Genomic DNA, 21,289 nt, shown 5'->3' with positions numbered 1-21,289 from the left:
GGCTGGCCAATCCTGGAGCACCTTGATCTTCTTTGCTTTCAGGAACTTTGATGTGGAGGCTGAAGTATGAGAAGGAGAACTATCCTGCTGAAGAATTTGCCTTCTCCTGTGGCTTGTAATATAATGAGCAGGACAAATGTCTTTATATGTCTTGATTCAGGCTGTTGATATTGCCATCCACTCTGCAGATCTCTCGCATGCCCCATACTGAACCTCAAACCATCATTTTTCCTTCACCAAACTTGACTGTTTCAGTGAGAATCTTGGGTTCATGCAGGTGATGATTGGGATGCAGTTCAACAGATGATTCATTGGAAAATCTACCTTCTGCCACTTTTCCCAAATTATCAACTAGAAGTCAAGCTATTTTGTGTTGTTCTTACAACTGAGATTAGACGTGTCTAATCATCACTTCTCTACAGAAACCGTTTACTAAAAAGGTGACAGCGCCATCCCCTGGCTTGGCATATGTAACAAAGTTTTTGGCAGTTTTTCAAGAATATGTGTAAACATGAATTGTTTTGAAAACATTTTCAAATAGGAGTAAAACATTTTTAAAAATGCAAGATATAAAACTTTGACTGCATTGCTGTCATGTAAACATAGCCTTGAACAGGTAATTCTTGTGACAGAACTGGTGTAATCAGACCTGTGCCTTCAGGGCTTTGTTGAACTGGTGTATTTCTGTCATGGCATCTAGCGTTGGGTTATTAGCCAACAGCCCTCCATCCAGAAAACGGCCCATTGGTCGAAAATACGTGGGAGCAGCTCCACTGGAGCGAGCAGCACGCCAAACTAATTGCTCTGAAAGAAACACAATGCGAATGAGCAGGAGCCCAATATAGACCTAAAAGGGCAAAAGATGATTAGCCTCCAGCAAACTAAACGACCGATTAGATCCAACATGAGGTATGATTGCTCAATGTGAACACCAGGACACTTGCATACTGTGACCTTTTCATTCCACATACACATTTTCTCTTTCACACACACCTTCATCAGTCACCTTCCTACGCTTTCTGGGAGGTCGAGTATATCCTACTAGCAAAAGATCTTCATCCTCCCACCCTGCAACAGCGACAATGAAGCTTCACGCAGCATTTGATAACTGAGAATCCAGGAGCGTATCAAAATGCTCATATAAAGTACGGGAGGAAGAACATGAGTTTGCTTTTCAGTGCCACAAAGATAATTACAACAGCTTCATCCCAAGAATCAAAAGAGATTTACCTTGTGGCACAGTAAGAGGCTGGAATGTGGCCGTAGACTTGTATGGAGGGTCTCTCTGAAGGGCCGGCGGGTCGTAATTGCGAAACAGATGCAGTTCTCCAGGGTGTCTGTCTGCAAGAACGCTAGTCACCATTACTCTAAACAGAAAAACAGATGGGAGGTGAGTTAAAAACAAGCCTCTTTCTGAAGAATATGTGTGGTGATTGACAATGCAAAAGTCACTGCTACATCTTAAGGAGTTCAGATGTGTAATTAGGGAATTTATTGGCTGTTGGGAGTTGTCACTAAAGCATTGCTTACACTTTCTGAATTTTCGATTAAGCTCTAGAATTGTTTTTTGCTAGGCAGGTATATGGGGGTTCACAGTAAGTTCTGGATGACTGCAACATTAGAATATTGCGAGGGTGTACTGGGCCATTGATGGGCCATAGCTTGTAAATATTATTGTATTAAGGTTAGCTGGTTTTAGAAATCTACTGTAGGTCTTTGCTAGGGTCTTCTTATTGCTTGTAAATACTGGCAGACTTTGCACTTAGGAGGCAAGTTTGAAGAAAATTTAACACTAAACTTGGCTAGCTAGACAATTGCTTGTGTGTTTACAGATGTTCATAGGACATTTCTGGGAATGTATTTGAAGGTACAGAAGGGGATTGACTGGGTATACTGTGTCTTTGTTAGGAGACCCAGTCTTTGTTAGGAGACCCACTAAGGCATTGCTTATGTGTTTTGAACGGTCGATTAAGCTCTATAATTGGTTTTTGCTACGCAGGTATATGGAGGTTTACAGTAAGTTCTGGATGACTGCAATAGAAGAGTATTGCTTTGGTGTACTGGGCCATTGATAGGGCATAGCTTGTAAATATTATTTTATTAAGGTTAGCTGGCTTTAGAAATCTACTTTAAGTCTTTGCTAGGGTCTTCTTATGGCTGCTAAATTCTGGCAGACTTTGCATTTAGGAGGCATGTTTGAAGAAAACGAAATGCTAAACATGGTTTGCTAGACAGTTGCTTGGGTTTTTAGAGATGTTAATTGGACATTTCTGGGAATTTATTTGGAGGTACAGAAGGGCATGGACTGGATGAATTAGGTCTTTGTTAGGAGACCCACTAAGCCATTGCTTATGTGTTTTGAAAAGTCGATTAAGCTCTATAAATGGATTTTGCTAGGCAGGTATATAGGGGTATAAATTAAGATCTGGATGACTCCAACAGTAGAGTATTGCTAGGGTGTATTGGGCCATCGATAGGGCATAGCTTGTAAATATTATTTTATTAAGGTTAGTTGATAGGTTTAGGTAGTTTGAGAACATTGCTGGGGGGATTCTAGGATAATCTTCTGCTTGGGCCTTCTTATGACTGCTAAATACTGGCAGACCTTGCATTTAGGAGGCATGTTTGAAGAAAATGAATCAATAAACTTTGTTTACTAGACAGTTGCTGTTTTTTTTTAGAGATGTTAATTAGATGTTTTGGGGAATTTATTTGGAGGTACTGAAGGGTGTTGACTGGGTTTACTCTTGTCTTTGTAAGGAAATTATTTTTTATTTTTAGGTCTGCACTGGGCAACTCTGGGCCTTGAGATTCATTGGCCGCATTTCCACTATCGCGCCTAAAGCGAGTGAGCCAGGGCAAGCCAAGGCCAGTCGCGTTTACACTGTCACTTCCGGGGCCTAATTGGGCCAAATCGGGGCTTTCTCAGGGCCAGCGACCGGCCTTTTTCGGCCCGCCGAATACCTTGGGCCAAAGAGAGACAACTGGGGCTTCGAGGCAGAGTGAAAGGAGAGGCGGACACTAGCTTTCTGATTGCATACAAGTACATGCGCCAAACAAATAAACAACAAATAAACAAATAAATAAATAAGGTTAAGAAAACATCTAGCCTTATAGTCTGGAGTATTTTGCGTATGATCACCTTTATGTTTCGCTTTTAAATGTAAGGCTGTGGCAAACAAAAATAAAGTTTTAATTTAAAGGTGACTTTCTTTGCTGCGTTCTCCTTGATGTTTCAATAATGCATAATAATCTTTACACCATAGTAAAGACAGCAGACAGTAAAGGTTGTCAAGAGTTTTTGTCAAGTTTAAAAGTTCAAAAGTCATCAGTGTGAGAGACCGAGCAATCGAGCGCTCCCTTCACAGCTTTGTTGATGCCGCGAGCTGCTTTTTTCTTTTTTTAAACTTATTTTGGAGATAATACACAATATGAATACAACAGAAAGACATAAAATGTAACAAATTTCATGTCCACTTTTGTAGGCTTAAAACAATTGTGTCATATCTTGATAAAATAGCCTAAGCTATATTGAAATAATTTAAAGAATTACAAATATTGCATATGATAAAACAATGAAACAAACAAAAGCTAGCTATATTAATGTAGGTATATACAATACACAAACTGTTTTTAAGCCATATAACTTTCATTTTACAAAGGCCTCTCTGAAAAAAAAAAAAGATTTTTGATATTTATAAAACAAACACCGGAGGAGGTTTGAAATATTATTTATAAAGTATTTGGATATGATGAAATTAATCAATCGTGCAAACAGAGCATTTTTTGAGTGAATGAAACTAGGCTATCTTTTCAGTCACCCAGTCCTGCGCAGCGCCTCTTTACAGACACATCGGGGAAAACTGCAAATACAAAACGTGTTCTGTGTCCTCAAACAAGTGTTCATGTTTTTATATGACTTGGTAAAATGTAAAAATGAAATTTTTCATACACAGAGCTTTATTAGTGAAAATCTGCTGAGCGTAACAAAATATAGGCTATATTTTATTACTTGCTCTTATGTGCTGAAATACTTAACATTTTCCGTAAGGTCACAGAATAATATGCAACATCCTTAAATAAAGGGGAATCAATCACCTATTAAGTGTCATATAGCCTATAAGCATAAGCATTTGGGCTGAATGTTTGACAGTGTCTATCTAAATGAGGATATAATAAAACACATTTTCTACAGAGTTATTGACGGAGAATTTCTGTGGTTTTATATTATGGATGGGTGCGCTCACTGCGCTGGGTCCCTCCATTAGTGGCGAGACCACTCGATGTTTGATGCCAACAGTCAATAGGCAAGTAAATGAATATGATGAATGAGGACGCACATACATTTGTAATAGACATATAATGTAAGGCTGTACAGTAATGTGTCATTTGTTTGTTTAAGTGGTCTACATTTTACATGTTTCGTGATGATGCGATGGCTTGCTTTATCTACTTAATTTCCGCTAAAGTGGGCGGGTTGTGTGACGTTTGATTCGGGGGACGTTCTGGGGATGGGGTTTGCGTGACGCGCTTTGAGCTACTAGCCCAACAGTGGAAAGGCGACATGATTTCGGCCTCACTGCTCAACCTCCAAGGCGACTGGCCCAGCCCAATGAAAACCTTGGCTCGCACTGGCCCGACAGTGGAAATGCAGCTATTTTCCTGCAGAGTTTAGCTAAAACCCTGATCATTTCTGCATGGCCTGAAGAAGACTCTGCCACAAAGAGTTCACCAATTAACTTGTTCCGGGGTATTTGTTTGGGGAAAAGACAGAAAAAAGTATTTTCAACAGGCTATAGTTGACCAGCCTTATGGTTTAATGTTCTGTGTCTTTGTTATGGCTGAAAAGTCCACACATGGTTCTTGAGTAGTGTTCCTAGGTACAGCTTTAACATTTTTAATGACTAGTAATGGAAGTTTGCAACAGTAGAGCATTGCTAGGATGTACTTGGTCTTTGTTAGGAAATTATCTGAGGTCAGTGGCTACTGATTAGCTAATTCAGGGGTATTTTTATGGTTAAGACTAAATTCTTGTGAATTTCAACAGGCCATTGCTGCCCAGCCTTATGATTTGATATTCTGTGTCTTTTTTAGGGCTGATTTGTCAACAAACGTTTTTTAGTCACTGCTAGTCAACTGTTGGGCTGTTAATAGAGTACTTTGGACATTCATAATTTGGTTGCAACAGTGGTACATTGCTAGGATGTACTAGACCACTGCTAAAGTAAAGCTGTAGGTTGGAAAATCATGCAAAGTTGGTGGCTAGTTTTTTTTTAAGTGACTGTTTGAGCAACAGTAGGGGACTGGTAGGACTTTGCTAGAGTCAACTTGTTGTTGCTAAACATAGGTAACCTTTGCATGGAATCATGTATCACAAAAAGAAATACTTGAGCTGCTACACAGTTGCTTGAGTCATTGCTAAGACATTGCAAAGGAGTTCTAGTTGGTTGATGGCGTTACAAGGGGGTATTTGGTAGTTGCAAGGTAGTTATATTTTAGGCACTGCTTTGGTGTTCTGGTGTTGTTTGGATTTGTTACAATCTCAAATTTTAAGCTTACATACCTTGGGTGTGTGACATCAGTCATCTTGGTATTTTCTCCAAACTCATTCTTCAGAAATTCCTCCAAAGGTCCAGACTCATATGGCCGAGAACCTTTGAACACCTGTTCCTTCATCCTGAAGTACAGACAGCGCAGATACTCCATTGATTTTCCTGTTGAAGAGTACAGCAGAAGTGATTGTTCTAATGCATATCACACATACAGTCACCAAGAATGTATTTTGAAATTATAAAATGGATGGTCCTGGATGCCGATAGGTCAGTGCCATTTTTACAGACAAACTAAAACTAAATATACAAATCCAATACCATGGACAATCGCAAGGGCTAGTATGCCACCAGTACTGGTTCCAGACACCCAGTCAAAGAGTTCCCTTATAGGACGTCCTGCCTCTTTCTCCAGAGCTATCAACAACTGGATGAGAACCAGGCCCTTTATTCCTCCACCATCAAGACACAACAGTCTGTCCATTCTTGAGAAAAGGAAAAGCAAGTGAGCGAATAATTCTACATAAGCTTCTTTTGATCAAAGGTTCCTTTAATCGACATACTTGTTTCCTGTTTTGAGCCCATCAGCCTCTACGAATCCACGACTCATGGCCGTTACAGCTACTGCCACTTGCATGATGTCATCGAACCCTGCGGACCAATTTTAGGCAGGATGTGAGCAGCAAGCAGTGAACCAAATTATAGGCAGGTCGATTCTATTATAGATAAGCAATACCTAGATGCAGGGGTTACTTAATATGCCAGTGTGTCAGTCACATTGGAAAGGTCAAGATACTCCAGTGAACACATGCAAGTGATGATTCGACAACAACCATAATGCTTTGTAATAGCTTTCAGCTGTGAAACACTATTCTCCATTGTCTCAAGTGTGTCCTGTGTCATTGCGGCACTTATGTTGGTTTAATTATAGTCAACTGGAGAGTAGTTACATAATGAGTTCAACCCAAATGTTGACCTTTCCAAGATGGTGGCTGTTGCTGACAAATCCCATAAGCCCAGGGGTGTCCAATCCCAGTCCTGCAGGACCAATATCCTGAAGAGTTTAAGCTTCAACCAGCTCAAACATACAATTCAATTCAATTCATGTTTATTTATATAGCGCTTTTACAATGTAGATTGTGTCAAAGCAGCTAAAGTCCAGATTTCAGAGTTGAGGTTAAGTTTAGTTCAGTTCAGTGTGGTTTAAATTTCACTGCTGAAAGTTCAAACACTGAAGAGCAAATCCATTGGCGCGCAGCTCCACAAGACCCGATCTGAGCAAGCCATGGGCAACTTGAAGTGAAGGGAGAAAAAAAAAACCTAGAGAGAAACCAGGTTCTGTTGGGCACCAACATTATTCCACTGGCCAAACTTCCTGTGTGGAGCTGCAGTCTAGGCGCCGAAGGTTGGGGAAGCTAGACGTCCATTGTGGAGAACTGCAGGTGTGAGTAGGTCACCGGCGGGTGGTCAGGCTTGCCCACAGGATCAATGCGAGGACTAGCCAGGAAGTTTTTAACAAGAAAACTCAGATTTATTGGCGTTTAATTAAGGTTGGAGCTAAACAATTCAGGACACTGGCCCTTCAATATGAGGACTGGCAACCCGGGTCAACTGTGGTATCTACTGTAGGTATTCAAATGTAGTCTGTAGAAATGCAGACATTTTCACATACAAGAATTATGTTTAGAAATACAGCTAGCAGAGAAAGGACAAAAAAAAAGTCTTAAATATTTAACGCACAAAAAAAAAGATAATGAATGGAAGCAATTTGCCACTAAACCAAAATATAAATTTTTGATGGCCTTTAAAGGCATAATTGACCCAAAAATAAAAATTTACCTCTATTTACTATTGCCTCACATGGTTCCTGACCTTTATTGGTTTCTTTCTTTTGTTGTACACAAAAAAATTATGAAGAAAGCTGAAAACCTATAATCATTCCAATGGAAGTCACTAGCTACGTTTTCATCCAAAAACGCAAATTAACTTTATGAGCAAAACTGGATTATTGCATAAAAAACATGAGAATAAAGCCAACAAAACAGTCACTTCCTGATTATCTGGCGCTAAATATCAACAGTAAAAACTAGGTTTGCTGTAGTAGGAGCAGCTGCGTGAATCTTTTCCTCATTTAATAACTGACTTGCGCCTCAGAAGGAAATCCTGACTTGAAGTGAACGTGCGGTGGTGTTTAAAAGACATGAGACGCAGAGCACAGATGCTCTTGATTCTGGAGTTCATTAATAATATACAGTAATGACACTAAATTTAAAATGGTTAAGGCGTTTTAGAGTGACCAAAACAACCTTTCAGATATTTTACAATGTGCTCAGCCTGCTGGTTTGTCCATTCACACACATTTTTATCACCACATGATCTCTTATAACAAAATCACATGACCTTTTTAATGCGCATGCTAAAATTTGCTGGGTAAAGTGTTTCCATTGCAGTTTAAGCGCATCTTTTCTTATCGAATAAAAAGTTTATCCTACTCGGTTATGCGCATACATTTTTTTATGCGCACTTTCAAATTGTATGCACATCTTGGCATTTCCATCAAATGGTTTTTATGCACATATCCAAAATGCACATAAAAATAGGTGGATGAAAACATAGCTAAAAGTTATACATTTCCAAACATGTTTCAAAATATCTTCAGTTTTCAACAGAAGAAGGAAACTCAAAGGTTTGAAAGTAAAGTAAAGAATAAGTAAACAATGACAGATAATTTTTATTTTTCGGTGAACTATATCTTTAAGGTTCATGGAACAATTTTGTAAACATGTAATGAATCTTAACATTTCAGGTTGTCTATGAAAGCTTGTAGGCTGATTTACTACAGCCTAATACTACAGAAAATACTACATAAAGTGAGTAATAGCCCATTTATGAAACAGTTTAAATAATTATTGATTGACACAAACTTGCTACTTAAAATTAAAATCTCAGCACTTCATTTTTAGATCACCGATTCACTTACAGAAGATAATGTTCATGTAGTGAATATTTAAGCAATACAGAGGAATACATATACAACCCCGGAATGCAATTAAATAAAATGTTTATGACAAAAATGTTATCTATATGTTCTTATAAAATTGTTCATTAATTAAAAAAACTAAATAACAAACAATAACAAAACTGAATATTTGTTTTGTCATGCTTATTAGTGGATCACACTGTTAGCTTAGTAACATGCTAACACCAAACTCAAGCAAAATCAAGTGGACTCAGTAGAGTAGAACATTAGTCATATACAATGTAGCATTTGATCATATTGTCAGATTTCTTTGGTATTATGATAAGGCAAAGAAATGAAAAGAAATAAAAACCAAATAATTTACAAATTTTGAAAAATGCTATTGAAAACAAACGATTAATTGAAACAAATATTCTAAATATTAAACATATAAGCCTAAATATTCTAACCAAGGAATAGTTTATTAAAAAGATACTAATTTAATATCAATTATAAAAAGTTGTAAATTGATTATTTCAGTGTTGCCAACTTAGCAATTTTGATGTTAGATTTAGCAACTTTTCGTACTACTCTAGCAACTTTTATTTCAAAAAGCACTTAGCAACAAATTTAGCAATTTTTAACATACATTTGGCTACTTTCAGCAATTTTTAAAAAGTGACTCAAAAGAGCAGTGGCTGTAGGCTTCACTCAGTAGAGTAAATTGCTAGCTCAGATTGTTTTTCATCACTGTTAATTTACTGATATTTGTTAGCATGTATAATTGTTGGTAATTTAGGTAGCAATACATTCCAACAGTGCTATAATTGTTGTCACTTTCACAAATGTGTTAATTTAACAAGTTAAAAAAAGCACACAAGCTGTGATTGTTTAAAAGAATGTACTTGTTAGTTATCAGTGTTATATTAAAAACACAGAAAATTCTTATCAAAAAGTGTTTGTATTACTTTTACAAATAGTCGACTCTATTTTTCATGCAAATCTAAATGGACATATTTCAAATGTTTTTGCTGAGATGGCCAGTCAATTTGAGAAAACATTAATTATTTTGTATACTACATAAAGATGTAGTTTTGAGTTGCGATTACACAATGACGTCATCACCCAAAGTAATACGTTAACAAGAACCTATTTATTGTGCATCTGGATGTAATGTTTAAATATAATATAACACACACTGCCTCAGAGAGTAGAGACATGACTGGCTTTTATTTTCAGGAGGTGTATTTATTGTTTATTTATTTTTTTATTGCACAACCGTCAGGAACAAACATACAACACAATAAAAAATATGAAACACAAAAAAACTATGGTAAAAAACAAAGGACATGATGGGCTTAAGCTTGCCAGATACTGCGTGATGACATCACTGATATGCAAATTAGTGAGTGATGTCATCTGGCAACATTTTACTACTTTTTAGGCAGGCTTTAGCTACTTTTCATTGGAAATAGTTGGCAACACTGGATTATTTTCTAGATTCTGTTTCCAATGATTTGCAGAATGCCATTATTCCTCTGTCATTAATTTGTAAAAAAAAAAATGTTTAGATTGCTCGTCAACTCTGTTGCTGTGATATTTCAGTGAACATTTTAAAAACAATAATATGATGAAAATACATAAATATGTTTAAGAAATACTGTGTGGTCTCTGCTTTGAGGTTAGCATCTTAAGCTAAAGCACAAAATGGTGCAAAATGTCAACCCAGTTATTATCGTCAACTCTAGTAGCAGTTTATTGATGGATTAAACAACAATTAGTAACCTAATCAAATGTTTCCCATCATATTTAAGCATTATGACTTATAAATGATGGATTTAGTTTACTGTAAAAGATCCATATGTTGTGCATCATTACAGTTTAGGAAAACTAAATGCTTGTGTGTGGAAATCCCCATTTTGCTGAGTACTCATATAACCAATCAGTCACATCTAAAGTGAAAGCATTTCAGAGACATTATCCATACCTAAGGTCTTAAAGCTGCATTAGCCTAATAAAACAATGCTTAATATTAAGCAAAGATGAAAAGATTTTTAAAATAATTTATGTGTTATGTGTTAATTATGTTATAATTCTATGTGTATGTCTACGGTATTTATGACATAATATAACTACTGTACTTACATTATTCATCCAAAACAAAGTAGGTTCTACTTTAATTAATAGTGGGCAAAGATTGATCGCATCCAAATTAAAAGTTTGTTTTGACATAAAATACACTCACTGGCCACTTTATGAAGTACACCTTACTAGTACTTGATTGGACCCCCTTTTGCTTTTAGAACTGCCTCAATCCTTCATGACGTAGATTCAACGAGGTACTGGAAACATTTCTCAGAGATTTTGGTCCATATTGACATGATAGCAACACGCGGTTGCTGCAGATTTGTCAGCTGCACATGATGCGAATCTTCCATTCCACCACATCCTAAAGGTGCTCTATTGGATTGCCACCTGGTGACTGTGGAGGCCTATTTGAGTACAGCGAACTTATTGCCCTGTTCAAATAACCAGTCTGAGATGATTCGCGCGTTATCCTGCTGGAAGTAGCTATCAGAAGATGAGTATACTGTGGTCATAAAGGGTTTGGACATGGTCAGCAACAATACTCAGGTAGGCTGTGGCGTTGACATGATGCTCAATTGGTACTAATGGGCCCAAAGAGTGCCAGGAAAATATCCCCCACACCATAACACCACTAACCACCAGCCTGAACTGTTTATACAAGGCAGGATCAGTGCTTTCATGTTGTTGACGCAAAATTATGACCCTACCATCCAAATGTCACAACAGATATTAAGACTCATCAGATCAGGCAACGTTTTTCCAATTTTCTATTGTTTAATTTTAGTGAGCCTGTGCAAATTGTAGCCTCAGTTTCCTGTTCTTAGCTGACAGGAGTGGCATCCGATGAGGTCTTCTGCTGCTGTAGCCCATCCGTTTCAAGGTTTAACATGTTGCGCGTTTAGAATAGCTCTTTAGCATACCTCCAGACCATGTTTACATGCCTAAATGCATTGAGTTGCCGTCATGCGATTGGCTGATTAGAAATTTGTTTTAACGAGCAGTCTCACAGGTGTACCTAATAAAGTGGCAGATTAGTGTATGAGGTATATTTATTATGTATAAATAATATAGGTAGGCATAGATTCTTTATTTTTTATTTAGATTAATCTCACTGTAATCTTGGAATTAATCTAGCTTAATCTAGATTAAAATGGCTCATTTGAATCCTGCCAAAGGCATTAAGAATATGTGTGTTACCCAAAAAAATTACTCAACAAGTTTTTAAGAACCGGTTTCTGGTAGGTGGCGCATTACACCAGGAGCTCATCTCCTGTTTTCAAAATGAATCACAAAATGCAGTTGGAAGGGCATCCGCTGCGTAAAACGTGCTGGATAAGTTGGCAGTTCATTCTGCCGTGGTGACCCCAGATCAATAAAGGGACCAAGACGAAAAGAAAATGAATGAATGAATAAAATCTTTGTTACAAGTTGGTTTTGTGTAGTTTTGTTTTAATGTATGTGTATTACATATAGATAATAAACATGCATAATACACACGCAAATATCATGTTGAAACAAAATTTATTTTGGATGCAATTAATCACGATTAATTTTTGTCCAGCACTAGTATTAATGCAAACATGCACTCGAACCAAACTGTTCACTGACCATTTTTTAAGAAATATTTATTTGTAATAAATCTATATTCACAAAATTGAATCATGAATCAAATCCGAGAGCTTGTGAATCAGAATTAAACAACATAGTGACATTTGTATCAACACCCAGCCCCAGGTTAGCAGTAGCTAACTGCCTTTTTAGGTAACAGCTATCCAAACTTTAGCTAGTCACACTTGTTTCGCTGACAAACATTTGAGTATAAACGCGTTGAGAAACACAATAAAGCACTGAAAAATGTCAACAGGAAATATGCATTTGTTTGGGGGTGGAGCTTTACCTATGCCAGGGGGCGGAGCTTTTCTGAGACTGTGAGTAGGGCTGTTGAGGGATGGAGGATGGCAGCGTTCGACACCTACACTACACAGCATGTTCAACAGCACCTTACGGTTGGAGCCTTCAGTCGGAGTGCAGGATTAAACGCATGCCACACCATGCACACGCAAGACAAGAAAGAAAAGGTGAGTACGTGCTGACTGAATGCATGAATGAGAAAACAAAACAGCATGGGTAGAACATGACATTTCATTCTTATGGTTAAATGCACGAAATGCAGGCATTAAATGGTTTGCTGCGATGATCTTTTGTCGGCCAATCTAAACATTAGGACTTGTCAGACAGCTTCAGCTGTTTTTCATAGAAAAGAGCCACTCCTTATGATGATGATGAACAATTTAAACTGTCAATGTAAGTTTTGTAGACCTCAAAAAAAAAAAATAATAATAATTAGGGCTGCACAATACTGGAAAAAATATGCGATGTTGTTACTGAGTGTTGCAATAACAATATCACTTACAATATAATTAACTATAAAAAAACATTACTTTATCAGCACTTTTTATGTAAATATCCTACTAAAATAACCAGATAATAAATATTTTCTCAGCTAATTGTATCTAATACAAACAAAACATTTAGACTTTGAAACATTACGAATAGCTGAAAACTTTGGCGGAAATTCTGATTTGTATTGACTGTTGTAACTTTTTATGGAGTCAGATCAGTCTCAAAAAATAATACATTTACAAAATGAAATTCATTCAAAAGCCATACAAAATCCTATCTTGAATTCAAAACACGATTCAAAAGTATGCAGATCTAATTTGTAAATTTTAAACACTATTCAAAAGTATGCAAGTCTAATTCTTAAATTCACAACACAATTCATAAGTATGCAAATCCAAATAATAAATTCAAAACAGGATTCAAACGTATGCAAATCTAATTCAAAAGTTCAAAACACGATTCAAAATAAGTAAATCCAACTTGTAAATTCAAAGCATAATTCAAAAATACACAAATCGAATTTGTAAATTCAAAACACGAATCAAAATTACCCAAATCAAATTCCTAAATTCAAAACACGATTTAAAAATACACTAATTCAACTCGTAAATTCAAAACACGATTAAAAAATACACTAATTCAGCTCTTAAATTCAAAACACGATTCAAAAATACACAAATCCAATTCATAAATTTAAAATGTGATTTAAAAATATGCTAATTCAATTTATTTGGTGAAAATATTTTTACTTGTGAATTTACAAATTGTGTGATTGAAAACGACAATTTGGATTTTGTTGCTGATTTATGCATTTGGATTTTATGTGCTAAATTTTATTTTCTGAATGTATTATTTTTGAGACTGATCTGGCTCCATATTTTTCCCTCTTTTGTCTCCCATCGTTAATGTTTATTTTCAGCTCTAGGTTCAGCTAACAGCACCTACTGGAGAAGCAAGGATGAAGACAGCAAAGGCACCATAATTTGATTAGTCACATTTGGATAAACAACCTATGAACACAGCACACAAATGTTTGCGAAAAAAATAAATCTCTGCAATATGGACATTACATATACTATCATCGCGATCACAATCATTTTCCATTATATTATGCAGCTCTATATTTCAATGTCAAGTTAGAAAAAGCATTTGACAGAAAAGATAAACAATTTATTTTAGATTAATAATGCATTAACAATTTCATCATAATCTAGCAAAAAACTAATGTAACTTAGAAAATGTAAATGTTTATGATTTGCTGAAATATTAAAATGTATACATTTAAGGCACAAAAATAAAACAAATAATTCAACAAATGAATTTTAAACACACCTGCACTGTGAACCATTTCACATTTCTAGATGTTGCGTATCGACAAAATGTACTGTTGTTAATGGTTAGATGGATGCAGGGTTTGAAACTAACATTCACCAACTTGCCAAATGTGTGTCAGTACAGACTGTGGCTGGTAACATGTATCTGTTCATAAGTAATACATCTGTAAATTTACTATCATTTTACACGCGGTTGCTATAATGACCCTCCAACTCAAATAAGCCTTTCACATTAGTAAAATAAGGCATAATGGGTATCATTTATTAATATATATCTCCTGATATTATACTATTATACTCCTGATAAACACTAAAAACTGAACTACACGAACACACTACAAATGATGGTTTGTTCTGTAGACTATCAGAAAAAATATATAGCTTAAAGGGGCTAATAATTTTGACCTTAAAATGCTTTTTTAAAAATTAAAAACTGCTTTTATTCTACCCGAAAAAGAAAAAAAACTTTGTTCAGAAGACAATATATTAACAGGCAAACTGTGAAAATGTCTTTGCTCTGTTAAACATAATTTGGGGAATATTTAAATAACAAAAAAAATCAAAGATGGGTTAATAATTCTGACTTCAACTCTATCTATCTATCTATCTATCTATCTATCTATCTATCTATCTATCTATCTATCTATCTATCTATCTATCTATCTATCTATCTATCTATCTATCTATCTATCTATCTATCTATCTATCTATCTATCTATCTATCTATCTATCTATCTATCTATCTATCGTTCGACCGACCGACCGACCGACCGACCGACCGACCGACCGACCGACCGACCGACCGACCGACCGACCTCCGGTTTCACCCACAGTCCAAAGACATGCGGCATAAGTGAATTGGGTAGGCTAAATTGTCCGTAGTGTATGAGTGTGTGTGTGTGTGTGTGGATGTTTCCCAGAGATAGGTTGCCACTGGAAGGGCATCCACTGCGTAAAAACGTGCTGGATAAGTTGGCGGTTCATTCTGCTGTGGCGACCCCAGATTAATAAAGGGACTAAGTCGACAAGAAAATTAATGAATGAATGAATAATTGAACATTTAAGTAGGAGGGGAAATACTGAAAACGTATAAGAGAGAACAAAAATCGAAGAGAATTTTGAATCTGCAAACAATAATGGACATTGAAAATAAAATACAAATTTTGCTGAAAATAAATTTAGCTGAATGGTTGTCACGATACTGGAATTTCTAACTTCGATACAATACCTTCAAAAATATCAATTTTCGATACCATTATTGATACAAAGAGGAAACCACTCTGCATCAGCGTTTTGCTAAATTTACTGGATTAGCACATTTACTTGGCACTACACAGTAGCAACGCTTGCATATTGGCCTGTTTGTGTCCTTCCTATTTGTTCATTTGTTCACAAACTAAAAATCTTCTTAAGCAAAAGGGAGCACATCCGGCATCAATATTAACACGATTGTCTCCTTTTAAATATTCCAGTATCGATACTCATCGTAAGTATCGATATTTTTGACAACACTAGTTCTAAATGGCTGATTCCTAGGCCCACGTGGAATCTGCGTGTGCAGAAATCCACAGATTTCCGCAGATTTTTTGCCCATCATTTAGTCTATTTATTTACTTGTGTAAATTTATATTAATTTAGTTTTTAAATAAATTTTAGTAATATTATTGACTAATATGAAAGTGTTCATTTGATTTATTTACAATACAAGTCTTTTAGTAGATATGTTACATGAGAAACTTGCTTGGTTAACCAAATAAGAAGATCTAATTGGACTTGCATTGTAAACATTAAATAAAAGTTAAAGGGGTATTATTTTTATTTCATATATTAAGTTCTTAGTTAAGGTACTCCTAAAATAAGTGTGCATAAATCTGCAGATTTTTACTAAATTCTTTACAGAAATAGCAAAAAATGCCCGTAGATTCTGTCTGGGCCTACTGATACCTTAAAAATTAGCATTCAAATGAACTACCAAGCAGGAAATTTCAAACCCTGGTTAAATGACATTACTTTGACGTGCAAACACAATAAATGCGGTCATGCAGCACACTTGATACACTGTGCATCTAGAAAAGTGAAAAAGCCTGTTCTGCACGTCTAATCTGTCATATACATCACTGACAGCACATCGTTCTCTCACCCTTGCTGGTTCTGGCAGCGATGAGGCCTGGTGTTTCTCCAACATCGTTATGAACCTCCACATCAGCTCCAAACACCATCAGGGCTTTGATTAGGTCCATGTTGTCCAGCTATGGGGACAAACAAGACAAAACTACTTTCTTTTTTTATTATTTAAGAAATATTTGAGAGGTAATTAACGTCAGTTAGAATGTGATCGGATTTACACATTCGGAAGAGATATTTATTGTTCTTTTTCTCTGATGCTCGGATTAAGTTATTTTCTGTGGTGACAGATTAAATCACAAGATGTGAGATGAGACCTGTGTGAGCCTGGATTGATTTGTTTTTGCTGTTACACTCAAGTTGGGAGAGCATTGGCAATTGCTGTTTTTTTTTTTTTTTAAATCAACGCATTACAGGACGTCTTTCACGCATTTTCGGAATGTGCCTGTGTAAGTAACATGAATCGTTCACATATCTTTTGCGACTTTATTGTCTGAGTTGCAAAACGCATGGAAAAGCTGTCTGAAGACAATCAGTGCAGTCGCGCACACACATAAGAGACACACTGCCATCTCACACAGAGCATGCTGGCCAAGAGTGCGTGTATGTATGTGTGTGTGTATTTGTGTGTGTTTACAGCCGTTTGACTGATAAGTATGGATTTGTAGCTAAGACATTAGCGATGAACATAATTTCCCGTTGTTTACATCTTTGTTACAACACACCGTTAAGGCTGGCAATGTACATGTTCAATTTTAACAAATAAAAACACTTACAGGTTGTGTGGCTCAGAGTTCACAGCGTCTCCTTGCTCCATCTTTGAGGAGATTTTAGCCGAATCCAGCACTGAACTGGGAGAGATTCTGGAAGCTGCGTTTTGTCAAATCATGCTTGCTGTGCATTTTATAGTTCTCTGGAACATAATTAATATTGAACTGTAAGCACTTCTGTGCTTGTGTCGTGTCATTTGAAAGCCCAACAACAGAAACAGAGAAGCTCTGTGGAAACAGCAGGACGGCAATTCTCCCTCTGCAGTATAGTTACAGCGCCTCTGGCCACAGCCTTTATCTGCGCAGTGTGGGATGAGCAATAACAAACTTTTTTTGATCCCACAGGGGGCGGAAGTATTTTTTGTAGTCCCCAAAATTCGTTCATTGTAGGCTTTGCTAAGCTAACTCTGTAAAAATCAAGGTCTCCCTTTGCATTGAACTTTGAGCATCTTACATTCAGAGATGCTGTTTATGTTCACACAGCTACATTACACATCAACTTAAGTTTAAAATATGAGATCATAGTGGAGCCCTTTAAAGCCCTATCATACAGCCGGTGCAATGTGGCGCAAGGTGCGACGCAATTGTTGTTTGCTACTTTCAGCTTGACGCAAGAGTCGCTTTAACATTTTTCGCCACGCTGTTTAAATAGCAAATGCATTTGCCCTCATATGTGTGCCCATAGGCGTTCTGGTCTAAAAAGGGAGGCATGTTGAGGCGCATTGCTGGCGCGTTGCTATTTTGAGAAACTATAACAGATTTTTCAATAGACCAGAACAAAGCCGCTCTATTGTCCAGCGCAGAGGGTGTTAGTTGTGCCTCCCTTGCACACTGCTTAATACACACAAGATGTAGAGCATTACGCAAATATCTTTACCTATGAAAAAAAATTTAAATATTAAGGATATATATAGGATATAATAAGAATGTATGTAGGATATAAATATAAAGCATTAAAATATTACAAAACATTATTATGTTATAGCATACATAAACATAAAAATCACTGCCTTCATGCCTTCTTCATCTCGGGGGGCTTTTTTAGTTAATTCATAACAATTTGCTTATGTGTAATGTTATCATTATTAGCAGTATTATTTATTATATCCATATTTATATTTGTTTTATTAAAAACAAGCTTAGATTTGCCCACCTGGCAGGTTTTAGGGTGCTTTCACACCTGTAAATCGATTCAGTTGTTCCGAAACAGAGATTACTATTGTTACATTGTTGCTTTTTGCTCTTGGTGCAGTTCACTTTCACACGGCAAAATTTCTAATCAGACCAAAAGAGCTAAAACATGTTACGAATGAGAAAACTCTCCTCACATTGGTCAGAGTTTCATGGTTTGTTTTGCAGAGCTCAGCTGTCAGGGAAGGTGATGGTTTGGTGGTGTTTGACAAGGTGCGTGCGACGTGTCTGAAGAGCGAGGAGGGATGCAGTGGGGAGGGGTGAGAAAGGTGCGCATCGTATAAAGGACCGGGAGGGAGACGCACGATTTCTGGGAGATTATCACTCGTTTGCGGGGATTCAGGAGTCTCTGTGCTTTGCAGGAGACTCCTGAAACTTCCAGGAGACTTGGGATGTTTGTAATGACCTCCCGCCCTACTCATAATTCTCTCTTCGTATAGCTGTATGCATATTACATATCCATAAAACACTGTGATATAACCAGGCTCGGATCGTATCGCTTTCTCACTACAATCGATCCGCTCCAGAGTTTGTTTCAATCGAGCCAAGATCACCTCATTCAAGCGATCTCGGAGCAATTGTTTTGGCACGGATCCTATCGCGATTGGTGAATTCACATAGGCCAAATGAATCGCGCTAACTGGGCAAACAAGACAGGTTCCAAAACAAAAGTGTAGATGTGAAAGCACTCTTAGGCCGTACTCACACTAGGTACAGTTGCCTCGAACCGGGCCAAAGCACGCTTGTCCCCCCTCCCGTCTCCCCCGACGGCCTGCACTCACATACATTTGGGCCTTGGGCACAGAGGAGATTTCTCTTGTTATATCATTTCAGTCGTTTGTTATGCAGTGACATGCAGTCAAATATTTTGCCAAACAGTCCTTATGGATGTGGTGACACGCAGTCAGATATTTCGCCGAATAGATCCGCCACTTTTGACGCTCATTTTTTTGACGCTCACTTTGACGCTCTTTTTTAGGTTTTTTAACCACACAATTATTATTGTTCATTTATTCGTTTGCTGGAAATTAGAACTGAATTTAGAAATAGTTTTGAAACAACTAACAAAGGAAATGAAGTATTTATAGGCTAATAGATGCTGTGCGTATAAGGTTTCCCTATCCACGAAAGCGAAAGTGAAAGTACAATGAGAAGGCTTTTCTCTCATTCTCGTGCTTCAGATGCTTTGTTTAACTGTTTTCTCTCTAGTGAAGCATTCAGTTTTTCCACTTACAAAGTCGTCATGTAAATAGCAAATGCGCTATGGCGCGACGCAACTGACTCTTAAAAGGAATGAGAGATAAGACTCTGATTGGTTTATTCTCAAAACACACCTAACTCATTAAGAAAATAAGCTCAACCCTTTTAGACCATGTGCCACAGCGCAAAGTGGATTTTTCCATCCTTAAATTAGCAAAAGTGGATTCTGACATGCCCCTAATACGTTTGTTCCCTGCGCTTTACACTTTAAGAATGGATCGTCAAAATAGAGCCCTTAAGGGGTGGTCCACTATGATATCATGTTTTAAACTATAGTTGATATGTAATGTAGCTGTGTGAACATAAACAACATCAATTTCAATTTAAAGGGAGACATTGGCTTTTACAGAGTTAGCTTAGCAAAGCCAACAGCAAACAAAGTTTGGGGACTACAAAAAAATCCATCCGGGTTAGTGAAATCACAGGGGCTTCCAGTTGCGTGCATTCACCTCATGCACACACCCTGCGCACCAAAGAGGTGTGGCTAGAGGCACTGTAATGTTATAGCAGAGAAAGCTAAAATGCTGTCCAAATGCTGCTATTTCCACAGAGCTTCTTTCTTTATTTGAGCTTCCAAAGGACACGACACAAAGACAGAAGTGCTTACTATTTAATTTAAATTGTGTTTCAGAGAATTATAAAAAAGATATAGCTAGCATTTGACAAAGGACAACTTTCAGAATCTCTTCCAATTCAGTGCTGGATTCGACTAAAAACTCCTAAAACCGATATAGCTGTGGAGCCACAACCTGCAAGTAATTTTTTTTTTTTTTTTTTTGTTAAAATAGATCAATTACATGCACAGTGTCTAGCGGTAATGGTATTTTGTAGTAAGGACGTAAACAAGGATGTAAACAATGAGAAATGCTATTTGGCACTAATACCAATTTAGCTACAAATTCATATTTGTCAGTCAAATCACTGTAAACACACACAATCTTTAGCAGCACTGCAGTGTCTCTCAATGCAGCCGCTTTCTGTGCATTCTTCATCTCAAATAATGAACTCTGATTCAGGCTCAAACTGATTCAGCTAACAGCTACTCTGACTGACAGCATTTACACAGCCCCAAAGCATGTGCTAATAGAGGTGTGACGGTTTTCCTGGTGAAGTGAAGCTGATCTGCAAATCACAGCACATTATTTTAGCTGACCAATCAGAGCCATTTGAGGGCGGGCCTTTCGAAATAACTAGGAAACATTTCGTTTTCATGTTAGCCGAGTAGCTGTATATAATCAAATTAAGATATATAAAAAAATAACGTGATTTTTTTTACAAATGAAGCATGAGCACACATTGCTTTGCATCTCACAAACAACCAAGTTCTACAAATACACTCTAGACCACCCCTTTAAAAATGCAATAAAAATATTACATGTAAAAACTCAACTTATAATTTAAAACAAACAAATAATACGCCAAGCACAAAAGCAGTACAGGTACAATGACATTTGATCTTAAAAACTAATTAACAATTTACATGGGTAAATTGGTAAAAATTGACATTTTACACCTAAATAACGTAAAAACAAGATATATTAATAAAAATGCACCTTTAAATAAAACAGAAACTAGAAATTTAAAATACAAATGAGAAACTATACTTTAAAA

At 36.8% G+C, this 21,289-nt stretch overlaps 1 protein-coding gene across 14 annotated transcripts in view; it reads right to left on the bottom strand.

The window, feature by feature from the left end:
• The window catches only part of pla2g6 (phospholipase A2, group VI (cytosolic, calcium-independent)), a 39,461-nt gene that overhangs the window by 6,881 nt on the left and 11,291 nt on the right, over positions 1 to 21,289 (bottom strand). For 3 of the 14 annotated variants that reach the window (XM_073936371.1, XM_073936372.1, NM_213097.2), the window contains 8 exon segments: positions 16,474 to 16,582; positions 12,494 to 12,610; positions 6,113 to 6,200; positions 5,871 to 6,034; positions 5,564 to 5,714; positions 1,231 to 1,367; positions 994 to 1,068; positions 650 to 804 (listed from right to left, as the gene is read on the bottom strand). In XM_073936371.1, coding sequence (XP_073792472.1) covers positions 650 to 804; positions 994 to 1,068; positions 1,231 to 1,367; positions 5,564 to 5,714; positions 5,871 to 6,034; positions 6,113 to 6,200; positions 12,494 to 12,610; positions 16,474 to 16,582 — 996 coding nt within the window. 14 annotated transcript variants of the gene reach the window in all.

Source organism: Danio rerio, chromosome 22, assembly GCF_049306965.1.
Source record: "Danio rerio strain Tuebingen ecotype United States chromosome 22, GRCz12tu, whole genome shotgun sequence".
Taxonomy (NCBI): domain Eukaryota; kingdom Metazoa; phylum Chordata; class Actinopteri; order Cypriniformes; family Danionidae; genus Danio; species Danio rerio.
Note: the sequence above shows the minus strand (reverse complement) of the source record. Positions and strands in the feature narration are given on the sequence as shown.